This window comes from Osmerus eperlanus, chromosome 25, assembly GCF_963692335.1.
Source record: "Osmerus eperlanus chromosome 25, fOsmEpe2.1, whole genome shotgun sequence".
Taxonomy (NCBI): Eukaryota; Metazoa; Chordata; class Actinopteri; order Osmeriformes; family Osmeridae; genus Osmerus; species Osmerus eperlanus.
The window spans coordinates 7,099,696-7,124,060 of NC_085042.1; the positions used below are offsets into that span (position 1 = coordinate 7,099,696).

General features: G+C 45.1%; 3 protein-coding genes across 5 annotated transcripts; all 3 read right to left on the minus strand.

Moving 5' to 3' along the window:
* Nucleotides 1-2,612: 2,612 nt before the first annotated feature.
* On the minus strand, nucleotides 2,613-9,353 carry entpd4 (ectonucleoside triphosphate diphosphohydrolase 4). 2 transcript variants are annotated; one of them, XM_062451453.1, is made up of 13 exons: nucleotides 9,193-9,353; nucleotides 8,640-8,757; nucleotides 8,043-8,240; nucleotides 7,710-7,915; nucleotides 7,322-7,472; nucleotides 7,067-7,170; nucleotides 6,881-6,940; nucleotides 6,617-6,750; nucleotides 5,826-5,992; nucleotides 5,290-5,614; nucleotides 4,875-4,960; nucleotides 4,397-4,558; nucleotides 2,613-4,110 (listed from the first exon to the last, which is right to left on the minus strand). In XM_062451453.1, exons 2-13 carry the CDS (start codon nucleotides 8,645-8,647, stop codon nucleotides 3,876-3,878), a joined length of 1,836 nt encoding a protein of 611 aa, XP_062307437.1. In that variant the 5' UTR covers nucleotides 8,648-8,757; nucleotides 9,193-9,353; the 3' UTR covers nucleotides 2,613-3,875. The 2 variants fall into 2 exon arrangements, with proteins under 2 accessions (XP_062307437.1, XP_062307436.1); XM_062451452.1 differs by having other exon boundaries at nucleotides 6,593-6,750.
* Nucleotides 9,354-9,572: 219 nt separating this feature from the next.
* On the minus strand, nucleotides 9,573-12,547 carry chmp7 (charged multivesicular body protein 7). Of its 2 annotated transcripts, none has more exons than XM_062451721.1 (11): nucleotides 12,294-12,547; nucleotides 11,891-12,177; nucleotides 11,605-11,776; nucleotides 11,333-11,518; nucleotides 11,014-11,147; nucleotides 10,877-10,925; nucleotides 10,674-10,793; nucleotides 10,456-10,554; nucleotides 10,302-10,359; nucleotides 9,916-10,149; nucleotides 9,573-9,824 (listed from the first exon to the last, which is right to left on the minus strand). In XM_062451721.1, exons 2-11 carry the CDS (start codon nucleotides 12,145-12,147, stop codon nucleotides 9,784-9,786), a joined length of 1,350 nt encoding a protein of 449 aa, XP_062307705.1. In that variant the 5' UTR covers nucleotides 12,148-12,177; nucleotides 12,294-12,547; the 3' UTR covers nucleotides 9,573-9,783. The 2 variants fall into 2 exon arrangements, with proteins under 2 accessions (XP_062307705.1, XP_062307704.1); XM_062451720.1 differs by having other exon boundaries at nucleotides 9,916-10,152; nucleotides 12,294-12,546.
* Nucleotides 12,548-13,006: 459 nt separating this feature from the next.
* lgi3 (leucine-rich repeat LGI family, member 3) lies at nucleotides 13,007-19,414 on the minus strand. Its single transcript, XM_062451756.1, has 9 exons — nucleotides 18,934-19,414; nucleotides 17,641-17,712; nucleotides 16,951-17,022; nucleotides 15,618-15,689; nucleotides 15,441-15,512; nucleotides 15,164-15,333; nucleotides 14,909-15,073; nucleotides 14,631-14,721; nucleotides 13,007-14,534 (listed from the first exon to the last, which is right to left on the minus strand). The coding sequence occupies exons 1-9, from the start codon at nucleotides 19,146-19,148 to the stop codon at nucleotides 13,805-13,807; spliced, it is 1,659 nt and encodes a 552-aa protein (XP_062307740.1). The 5' UTR covers nucleotides 19,149-19,414; the 3' UTR covers nucleotides 13,007-13,804.
* Between the last annotated feature and the right edge of the window lie 4,951 nt (nucleotides 19,415-24,365).

Sequence of the window (24,365 nt, forward strand, 5' to 3'; positions counted from 1 at the left end):
TCGAGTTTAGCCAATGAAAATCAAGAAAACTGAAAATAATGCGGACTCACTGTCGTGGTTGGCCAATGAAAAGTGCCCCCCGGTATACACTGCTGTAAAGTGACAATTTAGTTGACAGTTCCGTCAGTAACTTATTTAACTGAAGGGTCCTCTATTAACGTGGTCTTCTTATATAGCTTTTCGATTAAATAGTAGTGAGACTGGTGAAATGCCACTGTCAGTGATTTGTGAACAAACTGGTAGATAACAGAAAAATTACATAGTACATTAACTTTTAATTGGATCCATCGGGCCAGCTGTCATTGGGAGAACGAATAAAGATTAGTAGGGTGTGGTACGCTTGTATAACAACATCTGTTCAAAAGGATAGAGCTAGATTATGCAAACTGAAACAAGAAGGCAATATTCCCCACCCTTCTTGGAAATAGTTTGACTCTTTTGGTCGCTCATATTGTTTCACTAAAGCAAAATCTGATAATGTAAAATACATCTGCATAATTTACTATCATTACATAATGTAGATCGAGAGTAGGCCTATTTAAATTACTACAGCAATCATGAAATCTAACTCTGGGTTTATGTCATTTTAATTTAGGACTACACCGTAAATTCTAAACGTATCAAGTGTCGCTCACACTTTGAGAATGATGTAGACAGAGTCTGACAGTGAAGGAAATTCTGTCTGCCAATAACCTTTTATGGTTGTGAAAATATAGTTTTCTTCAAAAGCAGCAACCGTAGCAACCGGTTATATGCAACACAACTTTGTGTTTCATAATATCTCAAGTAAGGGAACTGAATTTCTTGGTTTCTTATGCCCAGATAGACTGATCAATCCTGCTTTGTTCTCCTGACTTGCACATACTCTCCCCCATCGTTAGTCATGTGAACAGTAGTCTTATGAACTAGCCTAAGGTGGATACAATCCATTAGTTTTACATATTACCCGTTCACATTTAGTCATTTAGCAGACGCTCTAATCCAGAGCGATTTACAGTAAATACAGGGACATTCCCCCCGAGGCAAGTAGGGTGAAGTGCCTTGCCCAAGGACACAACGTCATTTCGCACATCCAGAACCTCTTTTTTAGAGGTTCATTCCAGTGGGCCAAAAGAAACAAATCATGCTGCAGAATGTTTTTTCTGCTAAGCCATTGTTTCATTTCCTACTTTACATCTCTAAATAATGTATTATCTGCTGTCTGTTTGTGTCTCCCCCTACTCTTGTTGCAGACCAGAAGTTTGAATTTCACCTGAAGATTAAAGTGTTCTCCATGGGTGCCAATCTAATGCCAGTTATTTTCCCATCACAATCAATAAACATGTTTTCTGTGAAAAGAACTAGAAACAATTTAACTGACTCATAGTTTATTACTTTTCCAATGGATCTGGCTTCACCCCTGGTAGAAACACCAGTAAAATAAACATCCTACTCACGGATGTGAACACTCAGCTGACTGCTGTATCTCTCTCAGTGGGCACAAGGCTTGACCTATGTATCGGGAGAGTGACTCAGCACAAACCTATTGTTTACATAACGTGTGTCCAGAAATAATTGTATTATATATAGTCAGACAGTAAATGTCGAAAGGTGACTATATACAATATGATCAGTGCATGTCAAATGATGTAAACAGGGATCACCTATAAATAACTGCAGAGTCTAAATGGTTGCTTCTTAACAACTGCTGCTTGTGCAGGAGATACATAATTTATTGTGTGAGCTGGTTGCTAAGACACAGTATGCATCTTGCAATGTGAAATAATGTCAGATACATCCGCCAAATTATATTCTGTCACCTCCATTGACTGGTATCTTGACCTTGGATATCACACTGAAAAAGAAAACCAATATGACCATATGAGTACTAATAATTTGGATCCAGTATGTTACACTCACACATTGAGAAAGTCAACAGTCGCTTTTCCTACAAAATATGTAACATGTTAAACATTCACAGAAAATCCATTATATTATCCTTTTTTTATATATATGGATATTTTATATATCAGTTTCTCAGTACCAGTTCAGTCTATTTCTAAACACATCTTCACAGTTTACCTCCACTGTTAGGTCATCCCTCTTCTGTCAGTAGCAGACCTGAAACATAACCCAACGAGAGTGGACAGAAAACAAACTCCTTCAGTGTGTGTCCAACCTGGCCACCCAGACACTCAGAGACAGGCTGGCTCCAACAACGCAGCCTCCTATGTGACATGTGGTTGGCTGACCTGGCCATTAGTGGCTGTCTGCAGCTTAGTGAGTTCAACTGACATTTGGGGTTACAGCTGTTGTTCCTGTCCTGCTGGGGAGCTATGAACTCTGGTGCTGCATGTTTGTATGCTTCTGCAGTCCTTAGGTTATCATGACAAGCCCTCCAAAGACTCAAATCACTCAGGTTCAACTGAAGGACTAAGGGACATTATACACATCAGTTAAAGTACAAGATCATGATCAGAGCCAATCTATATGTTCTTGATTGGCTGTTTCTACAAGGGGCATACCCCACGCAAAAAGTAGTCCCACCTCTGAAGAGAAAATTCTTCAAGCTGAAGGATGAATTTGGGAAAGCACATAGTTATTACACTGAATAACTCAACCAAGGGCAAAAACATTTTTGGATCCTTTTTATTTTTCCAACAGCAATGGGATGATTTGACAAAGGGTCTGTGCAAACAGTAATTCACCTACTTGAATATAAATATAGCGACTGTGCTTTCAGTAACTTCCCCACAGATCAGCAGTGACTTCCCAGCTTCTGAAAAATGAAGCGCAGTGCGTTTGGGAATACGTCTGAAGGGAGTTCCTAACTGAATCGTTACCGACACGCCATCGCTGGACCCCACTTACCCGAGCCAGCTGACCGGGCTTCACCCCAGAGCCTGAGCTCAGGAGAATCAGCTGCAGTGTCCTGGAGCCCCACGACCGCTCCACAGTGATAAGACATGAATAAATATTGCACTGCTGTAGCTTGCATGGACTCAAGCTACCTGTTCAGCAACCAATCAAGAAACAGAAGCATGAAGACATAGATCAGGGAGAGACGACCTACGCTGAACTCGGACCCCATCGTTTAACCCGTGGAAATTACCTGTAAATCATTTAACAGCACTGGACTGGTACAGATGGTAGTTAAACTTCCCAGTTTCTTCAGTCCATTCCTTTTAAACTCATTAACTAAAGAAATATGTTTTCCGTAATTTCCCAGGAGCTGCGTCCGTTTTTCATAAGAGTTCATAAACAATAGTAGAAAGAATCACAAAATATATAAAAATACGTTGTGCCAAGCAAACCAAGTATGAGATCATTCGGGTCTAAAGCTTGACTTATCCCAATACAGAAACATTCACCAATCACGCATCCAAAAAGGCAAACATAAAATAACATGAAAATGTGTCATGAAATCTACAGTATTTATAGTATTATTTATGTTACCTGGCCAGATGTTGTCCAGTAACTGTCTATGACATTACTTATAAGTGGGAATGGTGAGGCAGCTGCCATTTTAACTATGTATAATCCAGACACAAGGGAACACTAAAACATTAGGCAAGAACAGTCTCTCTGTACCTCATTCACATTTCTCGTAATAGAAAAAGGCAGAATTTGTTCATATCAACAAAAATAAATAAACTGAGAAGAAAAAATAACCGAAGACAATCCAAGGCTACAAATTCAACATGCAACGTGTTTTACATTAGCGTTGCCTGAATCTCAACATTGCTTCTCATAGTTCCCTAGGCTCCCAACCAAGAAGGTAGCCATTTTCAGGATATACACACAAATAAACAAGGCCTTATGATGAAGGTGTACACAGATGGACTGAGGTGGGTGAGGCAAGGAGAACAGTTTGTTTGAGTGACAAGTGTAGGAGCCTATAGGGTGATGGGGAGCGAGGGGGAGACCAATCCCTCCTCCAGCCATTGGACAGGGGAAGAGCTGCAGCGCTGGGCCGTGCGCCGGTGGATGCGACGTAGGCGGAGCAAGTAGAGCAGGATGGACAGCAGGACCACCAGGAAGCAGGCCAGGAACAGGAAGTGGTTGTTGACGAAGGAGAAGCTGTGTCGCCAGTGAGAGTGCACTCCTTTAAGACTCTCCTGCTGAATGTCCCTGGGTGACGAGAACAGCACAGCTGTGAGTGATGGAGCCTCACATGAATTAATCACGACCCGTCAGAGGATGTTATAAAATAGAAATACGATACAGCAAAAATCTTAGGCACAAGTAAAAACAATAAGCACAAAAAAAAATGCTAAAATAAGAATATAGAAATATTTACTAAACAAATGATAGAAATATAGCTCTTTTCCACTGACAAAAACACATCTAAAATCACAATAATGTGAAAAATCTGACGGTGTATAGTCTATACATTCTGTATATGTACACAGCTTACCTCAGAGGCAGGAAGCGGGTCCTGTAAAGGATGGCTCCTAAAGTCCACTGCACCTCTTTGTCGTACACCAGGAGAGCCGTTTTGAGGTTTTTATAATCCGCAGGGAAGGAGAAACCAGAGTGAAACACCTCATACATCCACGCCGATTTAAAACACTGGTACCTGCACACAAGCAAAACATGGACTCAATCAAATGATCAGTCTTCCGTATTTACTCAAAAGCTAGTGGTGTATTGTGCAAAGGTCTTGGGCCCAACAAACATTTAAAGTCAAGCAAAAATTCTCAACATTGCACTTTTAAACTGCCACACAAATACAGGATACAACAAATGTTATATTTAAGACAATATTAATGTACAAAATAATGGGTGCTTATACTGTATATTAAATTAAATGTATATTAAATTGTATGGTGTAGGCATTTTTTACTTTCTGGGAGACCAGACACGTTGTAGCGTGTTCTACTGGTTAGACATACTTGAGCCTGTGCATATCAGCATGAGAAGCGTACAAGCCGGCGTCAAATCTCTCCTTCAGAGTCCTCCACTGGGTGGCGCAGTAACTCTGCAGAGCAAGCACAACGGGGGGAAGAAAAAAACCTCCTAAGATGATCTCGTAACAGCAAACGTCCTGCCAACTCCTTCGTCAGATGCGTTTTACATTTACATTTAGTCAATTAGCAGACGCTCTTATCCAGAGCGACTTACAGTAAAAGTACAGGGACATTCCCCCGAGGCAAGTAGGGTGAAGTGCCTTGCCCAAGGACACAACATAATTTGTTGCACGGCCGGGAATCGAAACGGCAAACCTTCTGATTACCAGCCCGATTCCCTAACCGCTCAGCCACCTGACTCCCTGTTTTCCCACAGAGGAGGTGGTGGTGGTGGTCTAACCTTGGCCGCGCTGCTGTACTTGGAGGAGTTGTAGTCCCCGCCCATGCGCAGCACGTCCTCGGTGCAGTAGTAGAACTCGGAGAAGCCGTAGAACTGGCTGTTGGAGTAGTCGATGGGCGGCTGGTAGACTCCGTTGAGGGAGGAGTGAGTCTGGTTGGTGTGGTTGAGGAAGGGCTGGAGTAGCCGCCTGCACTGGTCGAAGTCCCCGGTGCCTCGCAGGTGGAGCCTGCGGTCGCCCGGGCCCACCTCGTCCTTCAGGTCTGTGGGCAGACACGGGTCCAAGAGAGGGGACTCCGCTGTGTCACCGACGTGCTGGTCCAGGAGCCTGGAACCAAACAACCAAACAACATCATAGTATCATGGACACATTGGGACGGATGGACCAGGACTTTCTTCCTTCCCTACGGGAAACTGCCCTGTCACAGCAGTGCATCAAAACAGTTCGACCCGCATCATACATTCTTCACCTCCGACTCAGCTAACGCTGATCGGAATGGACCCATGCCCTACACCTGGACTGTGCGGTGGGTTCTTACTTATTCCGAGTGATCGTGTTCCGAAACAGGTTCTCTTCGTATCGTTGGCGAGCGGCGTTGCCCCCGAAGCCCAGGAAAGTGGACACGTACACCCGGTACACGTGCTCTGTGCGATGAGCGTCACAGCCCAGGTTGAATTCCGCCAGCAAGTTCTTGGCCACTTCCTCCTATACGAGGCATAGGAAGTCAGCAACAAAATGGCTAGCTTCCCAGAACACCGATCCACTTACATCTGGCACGGTGTCACCGACACACTCACGTCTAATTAGTAACATGCATGTTGTGTTGAAGAAGAAGCGTCTGAACACAAGATACCACAAGGTAACATTGTAAGCTTATTCGATTCATTTTCGACTAAACTGCGTCTGATTTAAAGTGAAACCAACAAAGAGGATGGGAATAATCAAATCGACTCTTAAAATCGGAAAAGTATGAATGGATATTGAAAAGGGTGAATAAAAAAGATGGAGCAGGGATAGAAGGTCTTATGGTATGAGTCATAAGGTCATGGGTCTTTTGCCACACTTATGATCTTAACGCTCAAGTCCAAACTCCTGCTCTTGGGCCATGCAACAGGCTTATCTTGACCGAAGGCTTCCAACAGTCCAAAAGAGCACTTCCTCTCCAGGAGTTATAACATGGCGTATACAGGGTTAACCAGGAAATGATAAAGAGGTGGAAGGGGGTGAGGGGGGAGGAGGCACAAGAAACAGGGTGAGTGACAAAACCAAAGACAATACAAAAAAAGGGAAATTGTGGATAATAACCTGTTGTGGAGAAGCAAAGCTTACAGTTTTGGGCACTTCGTATGCAATCTGCGTGGAGACGCCACCCATGTCCAGCACCCCTGCTGTCCTCTTCCTCACCAGCGCCTCCTGGTGGTCGGCCCCAGGGATCTGCACCTCCACCGTGGCTTCCCTGTCGGCTAGGGCCCAGGGAGGAGGAGAGAAACAGGTTCAACGTGAATCCCCCAAAAAAGCATTGAGAGATATTAGAACCAACTCACGGAATTGAATTGAGTGCGCGAGTTACGAGGTGTCACTTTGACTACTTACCGTTACCAACGTGATTGAACCGTCCAAGGACGAAGTTAATGCCGATCCAGGCGTACACGCCTACCAAACACAAAGAGCGGATTAATGATAACATCTTCCCCAGCTTGCCTTTCACAGCTGCCCTGACGCACATCGATGACACAGGACTGCATCGACTCAGAGAACGTGGAATGACGCTAATCGGACCTTCCTGTTTTCCAGAGATGACCTCCACGTGGGAATCAGAGAAGAGGAAGTTGAAGCGAACGGGGATGTCAGTCCTCAGGTCCTCCAGGAGAGCGTCCTGCTGACTGAGAAGCACAGAACACAATATAAATGTGACACCGTCAATATTTACAGATCCCTTCTCGCTACGTTGAAAACAAGTGCAAAACTGGATAGCTGTCATGTAAATGCCATGTCATTTCCTTATTCGTTTTTGAATACTGAAGTCATCTCTACCTATCAGGCAACACCCTCATGCCAGCTGTGCAGAGGATGTAGAGAGGAGTCTCCTGGTGCTTGTTCTTGGGGATGTGCAGAGCTGCAAAGCTCAACAAGGGGTAGATGTAATCACTGGCCTTCTCTGGTGACGAGGCCAGCTCAGAGATCCCTGGAAACAGGAAGCCCAAAGGAGAACATGGAATCCGAGCTTGATCTTGGGAATGTCAAACGAGTTATGAAAACGACCGTCTCGTGTGACAGTGGGAAGGATGCCCAATTTCTGTCGTAAACCCTTTCATGCACAGTCATTCATTCATTTAGCAGACGCTTTTATCCAAAGTGACACACTTTGATCTGCGGTCCAAGGTTCTACCAGTGAGCTGGAGCCGTCTCCATTATGACTAACCTGGCTTGATCTTCATGACCACCGGCTTGCGGTGCTGGTCTCTCATCTGTCGGATGTCCAGCAGGTCGTGTGGATTCCCGTTGTGCCGGGGCCAGCAGTACACAAACACCCTGGACCCACTACTGCCACAGTCCACTACCAGACCATAGTTCAGGTTGGGATTGCTGGTGTCAGTTGCCTCCACGTCAGTGACCCTCGCCAAATGCCTTGCGAGTAAACAAAAACAAAAAAAACTGGGTTCATCAAGACAGATACCTTCTTCACCCCCAGTGAGATGAGAAACAACACGAACAACACCCTACTGATCCAGAGAGATATGCTGTAGGCAGATACCTGTGGAAGTGACTGTCCTTTCTGATCCAGCTGTCCTGGCCCTTTCCTGTTACCAGGACGACGTAGAGCAGGCCCAGTAGGCCCACCAGGAGGCAGATGAAGATCAGCTGACGGAACGATGGCAACAGGAAACGAGGGAGAACCTGTGGGGACAGGCTGAAGTGCCACGACGCAGGGAAAAGGCACGAGAAACTGATCCTGCCAGGAGAGAGAATTAGAATAATAAGGAATGCTCCATGAGTACCTCTTAATGTTAATGGTGCTTAGGTCATTTGAAACCTTCATTAAGGATAGGTGTTTTATAAAATATTCAACTAGTTCAGGAATATACAGTGTTCCTGGACAGTCTGGTTCTTTTCACTGTGACCACTGTTTTAACTACATAACCTGGTTCAGATTACCAGACATCTGAAATTAGAATCAGGTGTGCTAAATTTGGGTTGGCGTAAAAACCTACAGGACTGTGGCTGTTCAGTAACTGGGTTGCCAAGCTTCAAGATAGATGGTCCTACCACATGCTTCTAGACAACCACAACATTAAGCACCAACAGGCAATAGGACAACCCAAAGCTTGGAAGAATCCAATGTCAAGCATACCTTCCCATGGTGTGGATTGTTCTCAATCTTCGATCAGACGGTTGTTAGATGGACGACAATCAGGATAGGGGAGACTGGAGGTGTTGGCTTCGAGACACCATTGCCTAAGTTTCTTCCTCTGTTCATAATATTTGCATACATAAAGGTTAACGTAATGTTATTAGCTGCTAGCTCACTAACGTTGATAATAAGACGTTAACTGGCTAGATTGACATTGGCTGTATTACTGTGTTGTTCACTAGCTTCTGCTGTATGGTTTTCTGACGTTTCTTAGAACACGGTGTACTACCAAGTTGACAAGCTACCTAACGTAGTCCCAGCCAAGCGTACGGAAGGCAGCCAGCTATGTAGATCAACTGCTAACCTCGCTATCTACTAGCCCAAACTGCCACGTACTTGTTACGGTGCTGTACAGCCAAGTTGGGAAATATAGCCAGCTGCACCTAGCTAGTAAGCATAGCACTACTAGACTAGCTAGCCAGCTACCTTATCAGCTGACGGTGGCGACCATTTAGCAAGCTAGTGTAGCTAATTGCTATCATAAATCACTTACCATTGCATCGGATTTTGAAAGCCAATCAATAGGTCATTTGGTAGGTAACCATTAATGGCAAGACTGGGAATGGCTAGTTTAACTAGTTTAACAGCTAGCTAAGCAACCCCTACGGCTACTGCTGCCACGAGCTACATCGGTTACCGCGCAAGCGTCAATCTTCTAATCGACGTTAAGACTTTTAGGTGTGCTTTATTTGAACGTTTGTGCTTTCCTGTTTATTCTGGTCGGCAAAGATAGCCCAAAGTGTAATTTTCGCCTCAACAAACACCACAATAACACAGAGAATAATTTAATGTATCCCCCAGTCTTGCAGCTGAAGTTTTTATTAAATCATATAATATATATGTATAACTGACGATTGCAATAAAACATTTGGCATCATGATATTTTCTTTATTAGAGTGGTACAATTAAAATGTCAAAAGGCCACTTAAAATATATTTTAAAAGTTAGTCCCCGATGGCGTTCACAGGCATCAATAAACATGTTACAAGAACACAGACAGTTACTATTGGTGGCCTTTTACAGCCACTCATAGAGGGTCTGAAATTACCATTGCAGAAACGTCCTTCTGTTAGTGCTAGTGTTTTTACTGTGCAGGTTCAAGAATCTTTGTTGTCGAGATCATACCTGTTGATAAAGACAGAAGTGAAAGAATAAGTCTCCAAATCCAAATTGTACTAAATAAACGTGAACTTTCCAAACAAAACGAGAATCTAACCTGATTCTGTCAAGGTAAGACGGCTCAGCTCTGTGTCCAACTCCTCGTCTGTGATATTGAAGTGGTTTTGAGGCACCGAAGGCAAAGAGCTTAGCAGGTTGTCCCCAAGAACACAGGGCTCTGTAGCAGGCGAGAAGGGGTGAGTTGGGACGTCAGGTAAAATGGAAGGCCCAACCAGCTCCGAGTCTCTCAGTAAAGACTCCAGCTCTTCTTCCAACTCGTCCGTGTCTACGTCTGCTAAACAAGGAGGAACGTTCGCTTGAATATTAACATGAAAATTAGGATTTTGTTTGTATAGGTTGAAAAAAGATGTGAAAAAAGTTTTGGAAGATTGAAAAAAAATGGATGTGAAGCACGGTATAGAGATGAATAGATTATTGACTTACCCGGGTTGAGCCCTCCACCACACAGAGCTTGGCTCACTTCCTCCTGGTTGTCACACAACTGAAACACGAACAGGTAAGACTTTTAATTAAACAACGTGGACACCGAACAGCTCACTAGAAAGCACCGCCAGACTGTCTCAAAACAGAGCAAGACCTCTTGGATTTGATCGACTAGACTCTCAGCTCGCTCCACGGTCACATCCTTCAGAGAGACTTGAAGGGCTGCCACTCCAGCTTGGTAAGCTTGTACAACCTACAGACGCGTGAAGAACAAGAAGCCCATTAAACAGACGTGCACACTGCATTGATGACCGCTAACTGACTGCAGTCAACAACCAATGATTTAACGCCCATGTGCGCTGTGTGCCTTACCAGCTTGTCAGTCTGTGAGTGTGCTATTCTGTCCAGGATGCCCTTGACCGTCTCCAGCTGAGCATGCAGACGGTCTGCTCTCTTCTCCACACGCTTTCTGCTCCTCAAACACCTCAGAGCCTGTGGGAACGAAAGAGCCAAAGTTCATTTACAAGGTTCAAGCACACTCAGAGAGCTCGATCGTCAGATGGGTGGAAACCTACCTGGGATTTCTTGCCCTGACGCAAACACACCTTAGCTTCTTCTCTACACCTGCACACAGACGGCACAACATGTCACTCACCTGCCCCAAAGTAATACTGCCCACCATCCAAATCACAAGTAAGCTACAAGTTCATACTTCTCGGACTCTTGACCCAGCGCCTCCACCTTCCCTTCAAGCATCTTCTCGCTACGCTGCAACTGGTAGATGCCCATGTCCACATCGCTGACAGGAGAGATACGGTTCTGTCCTGGTTGCGAAAACTTGACAATCTGTACAGATACACAACGCAAAACACAAACATCGATCGAGTGAAAGAAAAAAAACGGTCTCCATTTTTGTGGAAAGGCACAAACCTTAAAGGAGATATGCTTGCTCGATTAGCAATAAATGTACCGGTATCCTATGATACAGCTAGTCCTTGACTCCGTGATCTAGTTCACAGACGAGGCCTCACCTTCTCTCCATCCTGTAACGCCACAACCACTTGCTTCTCTCTTTGCAGCTGTAGCAGAGCCATGCACAGGGTGCTCTCATCAACACAAACGTGGGAGGCTAAAGTACATAGTTCCTGAAAGGACAGGAGAGTGCGACTGGCCAATGGCGAGCTCCGGTACACAGCCAGCAATTCCGCTGCCTTCTCCTACAGGAAACAAAAACAACAGAAACAAATTAAATACATTCACATGTTATTTAGTTTCTATAATAAATTTGACCTAATCCACACACCTTCACCAGTTCAATAACAACAAAAGATGCTTCCAAAGCAATGGGACTCCTGCCCAGTAGAGTGGAGAAGGTCCATTTTAAAGGCTTCACCAGCAACAGGCCTACACCCCAGGACAGCCAACCAGAGTCTATATTTGCTGCAAACTCCGATTCTCTCTGTGTCCTGCCACATCTGCCAGTGGACAGACAGACAGTTAATTTAAGTTATCCTGACACGGGAGCCAGTCATGATGTTTTCAAAACAACAAGGAGTGCAATGCATGACAAGAAAATTAAAAGGTTATACCTGGCCATGCTTTGAATGACAGTGCCAAGACCTAAAGGGAGATTTCCTTTTCTTCGGAAGGTGTCGTTCAAATCTTGCAGATTAACACACACTGTACCACGCCGCCTGCAGTTCTGTACAATGAGAGATGTCCAAAAGTCCATTTTACTGTCCCAATCCGTTGTGTTTACTTCTCGGTTTTCTTTGAAGTCAGAAAATAGGAAATTCATCCGTTCATCATCCTCCCATTCCGGTGGTAAAGTTGACTCTGAAGACATTTCTCCCAGAATCGGTTTAGTAAAGGCCTAGTGAGAGACACAAAAGATCATTACTATGCGCCCTCTAGGAGCGAATCTAGAAGCGATTACTGCAATACTGCTTGTAGGTTCTTAAATCACAACAGCATAGATCTTCAAACAAGTAGGTTTCCCTATAGTTACAACAGGACATCAGAAACAGAAAGCCGGTCCGGTTTGTATCGGATTCGGTTTCAGTAGGCTACTACACTCTCTGGACTCGGGTCTTGTTCGGAATATGCGGCCCGACATGCACTCTTAAGACATTCCTTTCGCTATATCCACATTTACACGACTAGTTAACGAGCAACTTACCCTACTTAATTATTACTACGCTGCTTAATGAATACAAGCTGTACAACTACTGTCAAACAGCCACTGAAACAATCGAAAGCTCACCTCTCAGTCAGCGTGCTGTGCTTCTGTGTTGTTGTTGTCAGTGAGTTAGCTCCTAACCTCAGACATGCGCTGTGTCTTCGCAAAAAAAGCGTGTTCACGACCATCACAAAATTCTAGGTTGCGCAACATTGTGGCAAGTACTAAATATGACAAAGAAAATGTTGACAGAATATCTATGTTCTGGTTTATTTTAGTTTTAGTTTTAATGGTTAACCCTTGCATCTTTCAGCATTCTATGAACGTGTATATATGAGTGTGTATATGTTAGATCAAATATAGATACACGCTCAGATTCACTTGTGTAGACTAGCCAATCTCTCTTGGTTTGTCTTCATAAATTCTCTTAATCTTAATCTAATTAATAATTTGATTAAATAATAATCTAACATTTTAATTTAACTGTAAGACATAAGACCAAATACACATACTGCCATGATATAATATTGACTGAGATGTCAATTACTGCACTTTATTTGATCCACAATAGATTTCAGATTTAGAATCACTTGGAATTTACTTCCACATAAAAGATGCAGGACACACAGAACAATATCATGCACATCCAAATATGTTTACAGGAACATTACTGAACTTAATTCCTTTTCTTCTCTCAGTTGTCCATTCAGATTTGTGAGAAAAAAGCTGTGTGTCGATAAATATCAATGTCCCTGTAAATAAATAACAAACGCTGTTTAATTTAATTGTCCTATAAAATTGATTACTGCTGAAAACTTCTGCTAATTATTATCTAGTCCTAGTAATACTGCTTTTAACGAAGGTGAAAGAACACTCTGGCCTTCATACCCAATCCCATGTGAACAGTTAGTAATTTTATATGAATATGCATTTGTACCATAGAAAACATATAGGGTGAACATGCTTCTTACACCAGTCACTGTTCACTTGTATTGTCTCCAAGATCAGTGCATAAACATCAGCATTGTCACATCCCATGTCATTTGCCAAGTAGCTGGTAGATAGAATAAGCAGTGAAATTGCATAGTGATATGACACTTATTTACAATGGCATAATTATACGTATATCTAGATGGTGAACTATTTTTTCATCACATTTGAATTTAACAATGCATTGTCCATTAGTCTTTACTTTAGGTTAAATTCATGGTAGCTAACAGGCATTTAGTCACATGGCTTAGACAAGTTCTTTTTTTCTTCATAAGAACAGCATGTGTTAATAAATACTCTCAACAAATTCACAATATCCACTTTGTCCTGTCTTCTACTTGGCACTCAGATCTACCAGAAGGTGCTGGTAGGCCAAAGTGTTGCCTTTAAAGCTGGCGGCCAGGAGAATGTCTTTGTTGTCCACTGACACCAGGCTGAAGGCCCGGGGCGCTCTCATGTTAAGCTCCTGGAAGGGCTGAAAACGCTGGGTGAGGTCGTCCCACAGGTACACCCTGGAGAAGGAGAAATCACTGCCCAGGAGGAGGTACTGACGGACGCCCACCGTGAACGGATACACAGCCATGGATCCACGGGACGGGAGGGTCTGGATCTCCACGAAGCGCTGCCCGTCCCAGCGGACGATCTTGGAGTCGCCGATGAAGCGGGTGAGGCACAGGTAGAGGACCTTCCGCACCCAGAAATGCTTGACCATCTGCACGTCCGCCAGCTCTACGATTTGCAACTGGAAGACGAACTGGCGTTGGCTGCGGTTCCACTGGTAGACCACCGGGGGTTGAGAGGCGCTGGATAAGATGAGGTGTTGCTTGCCTCCCACCTCCAGGAACTCCACGTGAGTGTCGCGGTGCCATGGATGCAGGGACTGGTGGGAGTAGAAGCCGTTGCTGTTCCAGCGGTAGATGCTGGTGGAGCCTGCCTTCGAGCTGTCCGCCACGGCAAAGTACCAATCCCCGTCCAGCTGAAAGGTCTCCACAAAGTTCGGCTTCCTCACACGCGTTGTGTCGATGTCTTGGATCTTCACAAACCGCAGCGGGTCCTCTTCCCATCTGCAGATAAAGATTTGTTATGAATGTAAAAAAAATCAGGATTGTGTTACTTTGAAGGCTTTTAGAGGAAATTGTTTGAAGAAAACCACGTCTCACTTGTAGATATGGGAACCTCCAAATAGCTGAGCCACAACCATGTAAAGAGTGTTGTTTATCACCACAGGCTTGCAGTACACAGCAGAGCGAGCTGGGAAACACACACAAAGATGGCGTTGTCTTTCCTCAAAGGGTTTAGTATGTTTTTTTTATCATTATGGTACGACAAGCTTTGTCCTAATGGTCTAGCATTTATTTTTATTTTTTTGAAAATAGACATTAACATGGAAGATCGAAGATGTAATGTATTGACTTCAGAAAAGCTTTGATAAACGTACATGTGATGTTATGGTACTTCCGGAAGACCATCTCCACATGGTCCCATACATACAGAGTGCAGAAGCCTGAATCAGGTTGGGCGAAGGCTACAAACTGGTCTCCATTGAACTCATAGGACTCCACTGAAACAGACTGGAATGGGAAGGTCTCATAGACTGCAAAGTCTGTAGGGGGAGATGCATGTATGTCAATGCTTCTGGTTCAAAGAAATGAGATAATGAATAAACGAGAGATGCGATTGGCTGAGGGCGAACCTGCACTGATGCAGTTGAAGTCTCGTGGGTTTAGCTCGTGGATCCTACGACCCTGAAACTCAAATGGGCTGGCGCAGTAAATGGTGGGCACGGAAGTATTGGTCTTCTCCATCCAGTCTACCAGCCACTTGATTTTACAGTCACAGCGGAAAGAGTTCCCCCTCAAGTCTCTGGGTGATGGAAAGAAAAATCCCTAGTTTGAAATAAACAACTGTTTCCCTGACTCCATAACTCTTCTAAAGGTATGGAGATGAAATGTAATGTGATGCACACTTACAAGTCCGTCAGAATGTCCAGGTGGTTGAAGAGTTCTCGCGGGAGGACCTTCAGGTTGTTATTAGACAGTGATCTGTAGGAGAGAAACGTTTTTTTGTGTTAATTCTTTTATTACTGTTCCAAACATGGTGAAACTCATTTTAGTTTCTTGTACACAACAGGAATTGGAGATACGTACAAGTGGGTCAGAGATTTCAGACCTCTAAAGGTGTGCTTTGACAAAGCTTGAATGTCATTATTCTCTATAAACCTGAGACAGAGAGAGAGAGAGAGGGTTACTACGGCAAACACATCTATAATCAAGCTACCCATTACAAGAACCGCTTAAAAGCGGTTTGTGTAATGGGTGACTCTTTTCTCCACAATTTAAGCTTTTCATTTATTTCCTTCAAGTTACTGGGGGACACATATATGTCAAATATGCTTGAAGGTACAGAAGGCAGCAGGGAACACAGCCTGAATATGAATCAGCTTTGATGGGAAAAGACCAGGCAGGGTATAACTGTACTGTAAGACTGACTTCACTTAACAGGTGTCCTACCAGATAAACATAAAACATGGCAAAGACTCCATTAGCCTGTCAAGCTTTTAAGTAGGAAATATGATCTACTGGATTTACTGCTGCCTAGGCAACATTTAGTATTTAACAACAAAGTATTTCTGCATAAACAGCCCGTTTCCAAGATCTGGACATCTGCTCTCTTCTTTACGTTTCCTCATGTAAGTAAGCGGCGTCTACGAGCCAGCCATCGTGCGTGCAGCCAGTCTGCAAACGTGAGGGAGCCGTCTATGTGGAGATCCGTGTTCATTAGCATTCCCTGGGGGGAGCTTCCTGTGGTAGCTGGTGATGCAGAGGCCCGAGGCTGAAGCTGAGGAGGAGGAGGAGGAGGAGGAGGAGGGAGGAGGAGGGAGGAGGAGGAAGTGGAGGAGGAGGAGGAGGAGGAGGAGGAGGAGGGAAGAGGAGGAGGAGGAGGGAAGAGGAGGAGGAGGAGGGAGGAGGAGGAGGGAGGAGGAGGGAGGAGGAGGAGGGAAGAGGAGGGAAGAGGAGGAGGAGGAGGGAGGAGGAGGAGGAGGGAGGAGGAGGAGGGAGGAGGAGGAGGGAGGAGGGAGGAGGAGGGAGGAGGAGGGAGGAGGGAGGAGGAGGGAGGAGGGAGGAGGAGGAGGAGGCCTGCGCTACAGCCAGAGCCTCAAATCATTTATGGAGCCTAATGCATCGCCACCTCTTAATGCAGCAAACACCAAGCCATCAGCAGCCGCAGCCTCGCACGTCCCAGAACCTATCAATTAACCGAATGGCCTGCTCAGCTTTATCAGGCTGTACCAAGACAGCATTGGCTTCCCCGTGGCTTGAACGGAATCAATATTCAATATTACCCAAGCAATCTTTGTCTGGTGGAGCACTGTTGTTTACAGACTTAATTTCATTTTACCAGAAATATGTTTTCTAGATTGTATAGGTGTTTTTTTTTTTTTGGGAGGGGGGGTGGGGGGGGTTGGTGGGGTGTACTTACAGGTACTGCAGGTGTGACAGACCTGCGAAGGCATTGTCAGCGATCACAGTGAACGTGTTGGAGTTCAGCAGACTGATGACATGGACAGAAAGAGGAGGGGTTAGCTGTGGTTGAAACTCGACACGGCCAGGTGTAAACTTGCACATCCCAGATAAACGCTTCACATACACACACACGCACGTACTCGCAAATGCACGTACATGCAGGCACGCACACTGACATACACGCACTCAAACACCCACTCGCGCACGCAAACACGCATGTACACACACAGACACACTCCCTCACAACCGCACACATACACACACACACCAAAACACACACACACAGTCCATTGAATGTGCAAGGACAGAAGATCCTTTGTGAACCAGAGAAGAATTGAAGGGAGTCAGTCCTTGGCGATGACACTGATACAGAGACACTCATCACTGCTCTGTCACCACCACTGACTTGAATAACCATTTATTTCATAGTGGTTGTGTTGATTTTATTGTCCACGTGTAACAAAAGTCAGATCAGATGATCTGGCTGGTGCTTGTCTGGACTGTAAAATATACAGCTGCATAATGACTACATTCTGGCTTTTATTCCATGTGTCATGCTACTCAGACGAAGAAGTTAGGCTTGTTTTGGTTCATCTGCTGCAGAGGAGATGGGGGGGGAAGGGATGGACCAGGCATTTCTACTTACAGGAACTGCAGGAGGTGAAGATGAGAAAACGCTCCCTCTGGGATCTCCGTGAAAGCTGCGTTCACCATCGTCCTGTTCACAACAGGAACAGATAACATTCGTCAGAACCGTGCAACTCATCCTGGAACAATACTCCGTATCCATCCAGATGACTTTTCGTCTGTTGGAAACCCTTTTAAGAAGCTGCGAGTAGATACGTTATTCCAAAAATGTAACGGCCTCCTCTTGCCAGCCTTTACTAAACATTTTGACAAGTGGAAGAAGCAACCTGTCCAGTTGATGGACTATGTAGTTGCATTACACCAAATTAATATGCAGGGTCTGCATGGGTCCAGGGCTTTAGTCAATGTATCGACCTGACCTGTCGGGACTACAAAACGTAGTCTTATCAAGAGGTCCCTGAGCTCAGAGCAAATCTGTTGTACTTTCGGTGTTTTAAAAATAGGACATAGCTTCCTCATTCCACATCCTTGTCTTCGCAGTTGTAAAGAATGAGGCCACCTTCACCTACTTGAGCCCTTCAGTTCAAAGACACATCTTGATTAGTCAATTATTTCATATTTTTTTAATTAGCAGACGCTCTTCTACAAAATGACATACAGGGGCAGATTTAATCTGCAATCTCTTTATTTGCCGTTAAATGCTCTTCCACTTAGGGATGCTAAATCACACATTGTGTTCCCCTTGTTTTTCTAACCGCACTCAGGGTAATTGTTTATATTTCCTTAAGGGCTCTCCATTTACTCAGAGAGCATCCCATCCACCCTGACCGAGGGTGACGTCCCTCCAAGGACCCAACACACGTGGGTTCACAGAGGTGAATCTATTGTAAGTGAGGTCCCTGTCCCTGTTGGACCAGCCGCACGTCCCACTGCTGTTCTCCGATCTACGTCGCCTTATCTCAGTCAGCGCTGCCTCGCTCTGAGGAGGGATGGGGGCACAGGGACGCAGAGTGCTTGCTTTTCATAGCCTGTCAAAGCTGACCTTGTCCTGCCCCCTCCCCGTCTAATCACACAGCCCCATGGTCGCGCGCACGTCTTCAGTCCCTCTGGGGTCTCTCGTCAAACATTAATATCACCCAGGCGAGGAGAAGCGTGGGTTTGTGTGATATTACACAAAAAAGTCAATAGGAGGGGATGTCATCCACGATATCAGGCAGAACATCTGGAAACGATTCATCCTGAAATTCTTAATATGGAATGCTTCGTATTTGATAATGGCCATTTAAAATTCACATCTAAAACTAGTGAGAGACAAGGAATAGGTAGACTGATAACGAGGTGATGTACTCACAGAGATATGATTCCAGGGGGGAAGCTCTTGGGGATAGTCTTGGTGTCCACACAGAAGGCGCTGTCCTTGGTGCAGGAGCAGGTGGCAGGGCAGCGAGGGATCTTGGGAGCTCTCCTGGCCTCCGATTCCTCCACCAGACACAGAAGCACGCTCAGGCTGACTAGAAAGATAAGCCTCAGCCATCCTGGGACTTTCCTTGTTCCGGCGTCCAGCATCCTTCCTTCAGGGGGTGGACAGAGAGACCGGGACACCTGGTGCCTCGGGGCTGTCAGCTTCTGGAAGTTAGGTTCTGCCCCTCAGTGGTTTGAGAACAGTACCGGTGGCGGTGAAATCGATGGCAGCTGTTGTGATGCTGCACTGTGGAAAGACTCTGAGGAAGAGTTAAGGAGAGAGAGACAGACAGAGAGAGAGAGAGAGAGAGAGAGAGAGAGAGAGAGAGAGAGAGAGAGAGAGAGAGAGAGAGAGAGAGAGAGAGAGAGAGAGAGAGAGAGAGAGAGAGAGAGAGAGAGAGAGAGAGAGAGAGAGAGAGAGAGAGAGAGAGAGAGAGAGAGAGAGAGAGAGAGAGAGAGAGAGGGAGGGAGGGATGAAGAGGGAGACAGAGAGAGCAAAAGCAGTCTGTGGTATGCTCACTCAGAGTGTGTGCGTGCGCGTGTGCGCGTGTGTGCGCGCGCTGCAGCTTCCCGGGGTGTGTGTGTGCGAGCACTCTCTGTGGAGATGCTGTCTGAGCACACTGCGGGAGCGAGGCTCGGGCTGCGATCCTCCGCACCAGGACCTGTACGCAGCGCCGCTGACACTGAATTATTTACTATAGTACACAGAAGCATTAAAACGACGGCAGGAGGGGGGAGGGGAAGGGAGAAAGGGTAGAAATGGGGAGGCTGGTGTCAGAGCCGGGAGGGAGGCTGAGGAGGCTGGGGGAGATTCTGGTATCTTCTCTTCTCACTCCCACAAACTCATCTCTACCGTCTGTTTTTTAGGAGTGAGGATAGGGAGACAGGGGGATTTTTTTAATATAAGGTGGAGCAGAAGTTTAGGGCGAGGAAAGTAGGCTAGATCCTGAAGGAGAGATGAAATGTTTAGGTGCTTGGGCTTTCTGCCAACATCTACAAATAAGTCTTGGGAAAATACTGCAGTAAGTACTGCATATCTGCAAAGGTTCAGAATAATGCAGTAAAGATTTTTGGATGTCATGTTTTGAATTCAACGTTTACAACGAACATTGTTCTTGTCCTGTCTGTTTACAATATCCACACACAATATGTCCCATGGACCTTTCTGTTTGGAACTAATAGCAGAAACATAAATTGCATGTCTATCCATAATGTAATTAGAAATAAGTCAGTGTGGTGCAATTATATTATTATATTATCATGATATTCTATTATTAGTATCCATACATCCATACATCCAATATCCAACACACCTCAGCTGAAATTGTGAACATCTCTGCAACAACTGCATTCCACCACTAGAGGGAGCTGCAGCCTACACAATAGAGAAAGCAGGAGCTCTAGCCGTTGTGTGGTCACCGGCTACGGTGGCTAGAAGCGGCTGGCAGAGGTCTTCAGTGCCAGGCACGGGCAGCTTTCCTTCACAACAACATCGTTGTCACGAGAAAAGGGCCGCCTCCTTTCAGCCAGCGTCAGACTGTCCAGCATGTCGATGCTAGGCCTGAACACACTGTTCTGTTCCAGCCGTTAGCAACAAGTCATTTCCAACAGGCGTGTGCATTCGGACTGAGCTCAGGGAAGAGGACTCATTCAGGGGGTTGACAACAATGACCCTTGACCTTGCACACTGATGTGTCCAGGACAGAGAAGAGGATGAAACTGTGTTCCAGCTGCAACAGTGGTTTTAGGCTACGAATGGAAACTCAGACCCGAATCCTGTGTGAACGCTCATAGGGAAATGTTACAACTTTGAGAAACTATTGTATTTTAAATGAATCATTTTACTATAGCAACTTCCTGATTAGAGACTGCCAGTCAAATTGCCTTTGTGCTTTTTATACTCGTGTTGATCCCAGGTTTTACCTGTTCGAACAGAAAAATATAAATGTGCTTTCTGTCAGGCTTTTGTGTGTGTGTGTGTGTGTGTGTGTGTGTGTGTGTGTGTGTGTGTGTGTGTGTGTGTGTGTGTGTGTGTGTGTGTGTGTGTGTGTGTGTGTGTGTGTGTGTGTGTGTGTGTGTAGAATGAAAAATCCTGCACTCTAGACTAAACAAGGTGCTGTTGTAGATCCTAGCTGCAGCGTTGAGTAGAAAACTTAGTGATTAGACATGTTCCTACAAGTTCCCCTGCCTCAGCGCCTCTCCCACAGGTACGACATCACCAGCTGTGCTTTTCAAGGAAAAAAAAGGCTTGTTTCCTTTTCAACATGTCAGCTTTTTCTGTAAACCTGATTCAAGTCACGGAACCCTATTCATTCAGAAAAAGACATTTACATTTTGGCGTATAAAGATTCTGTGTTGGCTCTGGTCATGTGACGCTCATACAGAGCTGTATCCTACTGCCCCCCCCCCCCTCCCTGTGAGGTACATGCTGATTCTAAATCATTGTATTCATCTATACACCAGACCAGCCTCAGTGACCCCTGACCATTAACTTTGGATATCTACCATGTTTGGATTACTGCTGCTCTGCGCCACCTGGGTTAGTCCACACTGCTGGATTCATCTGGAAAGCCACATCCCACCCTGCCCGACCACGAGGCAAGCAGCCTGTTAAAGGAGCCCTCTGTCCTCGCTCTCACATCTGTTTGCTTTGGGCTGCCTAGTTTTTCCGGAGCTATGTGTAGGAGGGAACATAGGAAGCGAGAATGCTTCCAGTTTTACCTCGGTTCCTGTGCACTTACTGTGGAAAATCCCACATGCCCCAGGTAGTGTATTTACACAGGATGGTCTCACTCAGCAGGTTGTGCTCAGGCAGGTTCCCACAGGCTTCTCACCCCTCGGCTACGCAGAGGAGACATCAGTCAACGTTAAGATTCCAGTCACATAGCAATTACAGAACTCAAATTAATATCTGGACGGAGACAGGACACTTGAGCGAGAGGATTTTCTTCTTTCCCTCTCCAACATGAATGTGATCAGTGGAAAACAAGAGTTGCCAAGAACCTAATGTCTCCAGGCCATGAACTGAACTGTTTATTCTCTGTATCTTACATCCACGTAGATGTATCAGAATCAGGGCAGGGCTCGACAATAACGATGGCCCGATGGCCCGGGGCCAGTAAAAAGTAACGTCGGGACAGTTAAACTAGCAACTCACTGGCCCGATCGGGCCACTGAAAATTATTGATTGAAAAAAAAATTCGCATTGTAAAAGTTAACATCCTTCATATGTTTTGCTAAATGCATAAATAACTTCAGCTTGTGGGGCGCACAGTTGGCAAATCAAGAGTTGAGTAGTGAGTGACGAGTGGTTGTCAAATTGTAATTCTCTAATCTCGATACATTTTTAACAACTGGCGCGAGACAATAAAGTGACGATGGCAGCAAAGTAGAGCTACGAGCTCAAACGGAAGCATTTTTATTTATGGAACAAAGATGCACTGTGTCGTCTGTCGTATGTTCCCGTCTAAAGCAGACAAAAATGGATCTTTTTACACAGGCAATTTTCGAAAACAATCCCTGACCAGCCATGCTAGCAGACAGCACCTGGTTTGCGTGACAGCTAAGCGGATGGTTGACAATCCATCTTCCAGGCCTTTGACCATGCTGGTCAGGAATTTAAATGTAGATGCCCATCGTGTTATTGCACGACTTATAACAACGGCATATCACGTAATTAAGACGGGCCAGCCGTTCACCTCGTTCCCCAAGGCTATTGAACTGCAGCAGAAGAATGGTGTCGACTTGGGTACTTAGTATCATACTGATGAAATGCTATGGAAGCTTTTATATATTAGCATTGAGAGACCAGAGGTTTCAGTTTCAGCCTGACAGAGTTGTGCAGAGATGGCTGCCAGCGGGGAAGAGAGCACGTCATGTTTGAGGTTAAAAGTCAATTGTTTTGCTGACTATTACCTTTTTATTTTTTATCACTAGAAATGTGATTTCATTTTTGTTCTTTTTATATCCAGGATGTGTTTAATAAATGGTTAAACATGTTAACAGAATAACACAACTTAGAAGTCTTTTGTTTTGTTGTAACAATGATAAATTACAACTTTTGGAGGGGGGGCCAGTAAAAATTGTCTTGGGGCCAGTAAGTTTCAAACCCAATGGCCCCGTGGGGCCAGTGCCAAAAAATGTTAATGTTGAGCCCTGCAGGGGCTTAGAACGTCCTAGAACACGCTGTGACATCACACCCCCCGGAGCTTGCACCGTCACTGGTGAGCTAGGAAGAAATACGCATGCAGTAACAAAAACACACGATCCAGAAATCCAATAAGGCAAGTGTTTGTCACAACAGGTACTGCCCGACACAAATCTGTCAGGTTTGATGAGCCTGTCACTTACAAGCAATCCAGACGTCACAAACACACCTATAAAAATCATGATTATTTCATATAATTCGATGGAGGTCCCCAGACAGAGTTGACACCTGGTTGCTGCAGGACACATCAGTGAGGTGCAGGTGGGCTGTAATGATAGCTAGTGTTCAAGACAAATCCAATATGTTCTCCCCTGTTCTGAGGCACCGGTTCCTTCCAGAAAGTAAAACAGACCACAACAAAACCATTTCAAAGAGCTGTTATTCGTCCCTTGAAGTCTCACACCAAAGCCCACAAGAAGGTATGCCAGCCAATAGCATCTGGGACTCAATTCAATTAAAGAGAGTACAAAGACATATGGCTCAGGAGCAAGTGATGTGATTAGAGCCCTGGTCACGACGACCCAGGCTTGATTCATCCCCTGTGCTACCTTGACTCTCGGCCCTGGAGAATAGGGGGAGGACTCAGAGACGGCAGGGAAAGGATCGAGGAGCAGAGACCACCCCCATGAAGGAAAGGAACATACACAAACTATCTGACCGTAGATCAATAACCCACTGTTTTCATCATCTGATCGGTAACTGATAACGGACGACTTTCATTGAGGCTAGACAAGATGAACTCACTTCCAACTAGATGCGTTTCTTCAGAACCGGGACCAAGGAACAGGGTGTTTCTTAATTTTTGAATTATTATCCACATTTTTTTTAAGTATATATATATACTTAGGGCTGTGGTGATATTATCACGGGAGCAGTCTTCAAGGCGAGTCCCATCTTTTTCATCTTAGTTTTAGATTCAGAAGCTTTGGAGTGGAAGAGCCACAAACGACAGACGATCCACCTCCTGGGAACCGGAGGAATGCATGAGCCTGTAGGGATGGAAGAGAAAGGCCCGGCATACCAGTTGATCCTGTTTGATAAAGGTCCTGACAGGCCCAGATTATATGTCTCTGCCTGGAGGAGTTGTCTGTGTCTCATTCCTCCGCTAAAGAAAG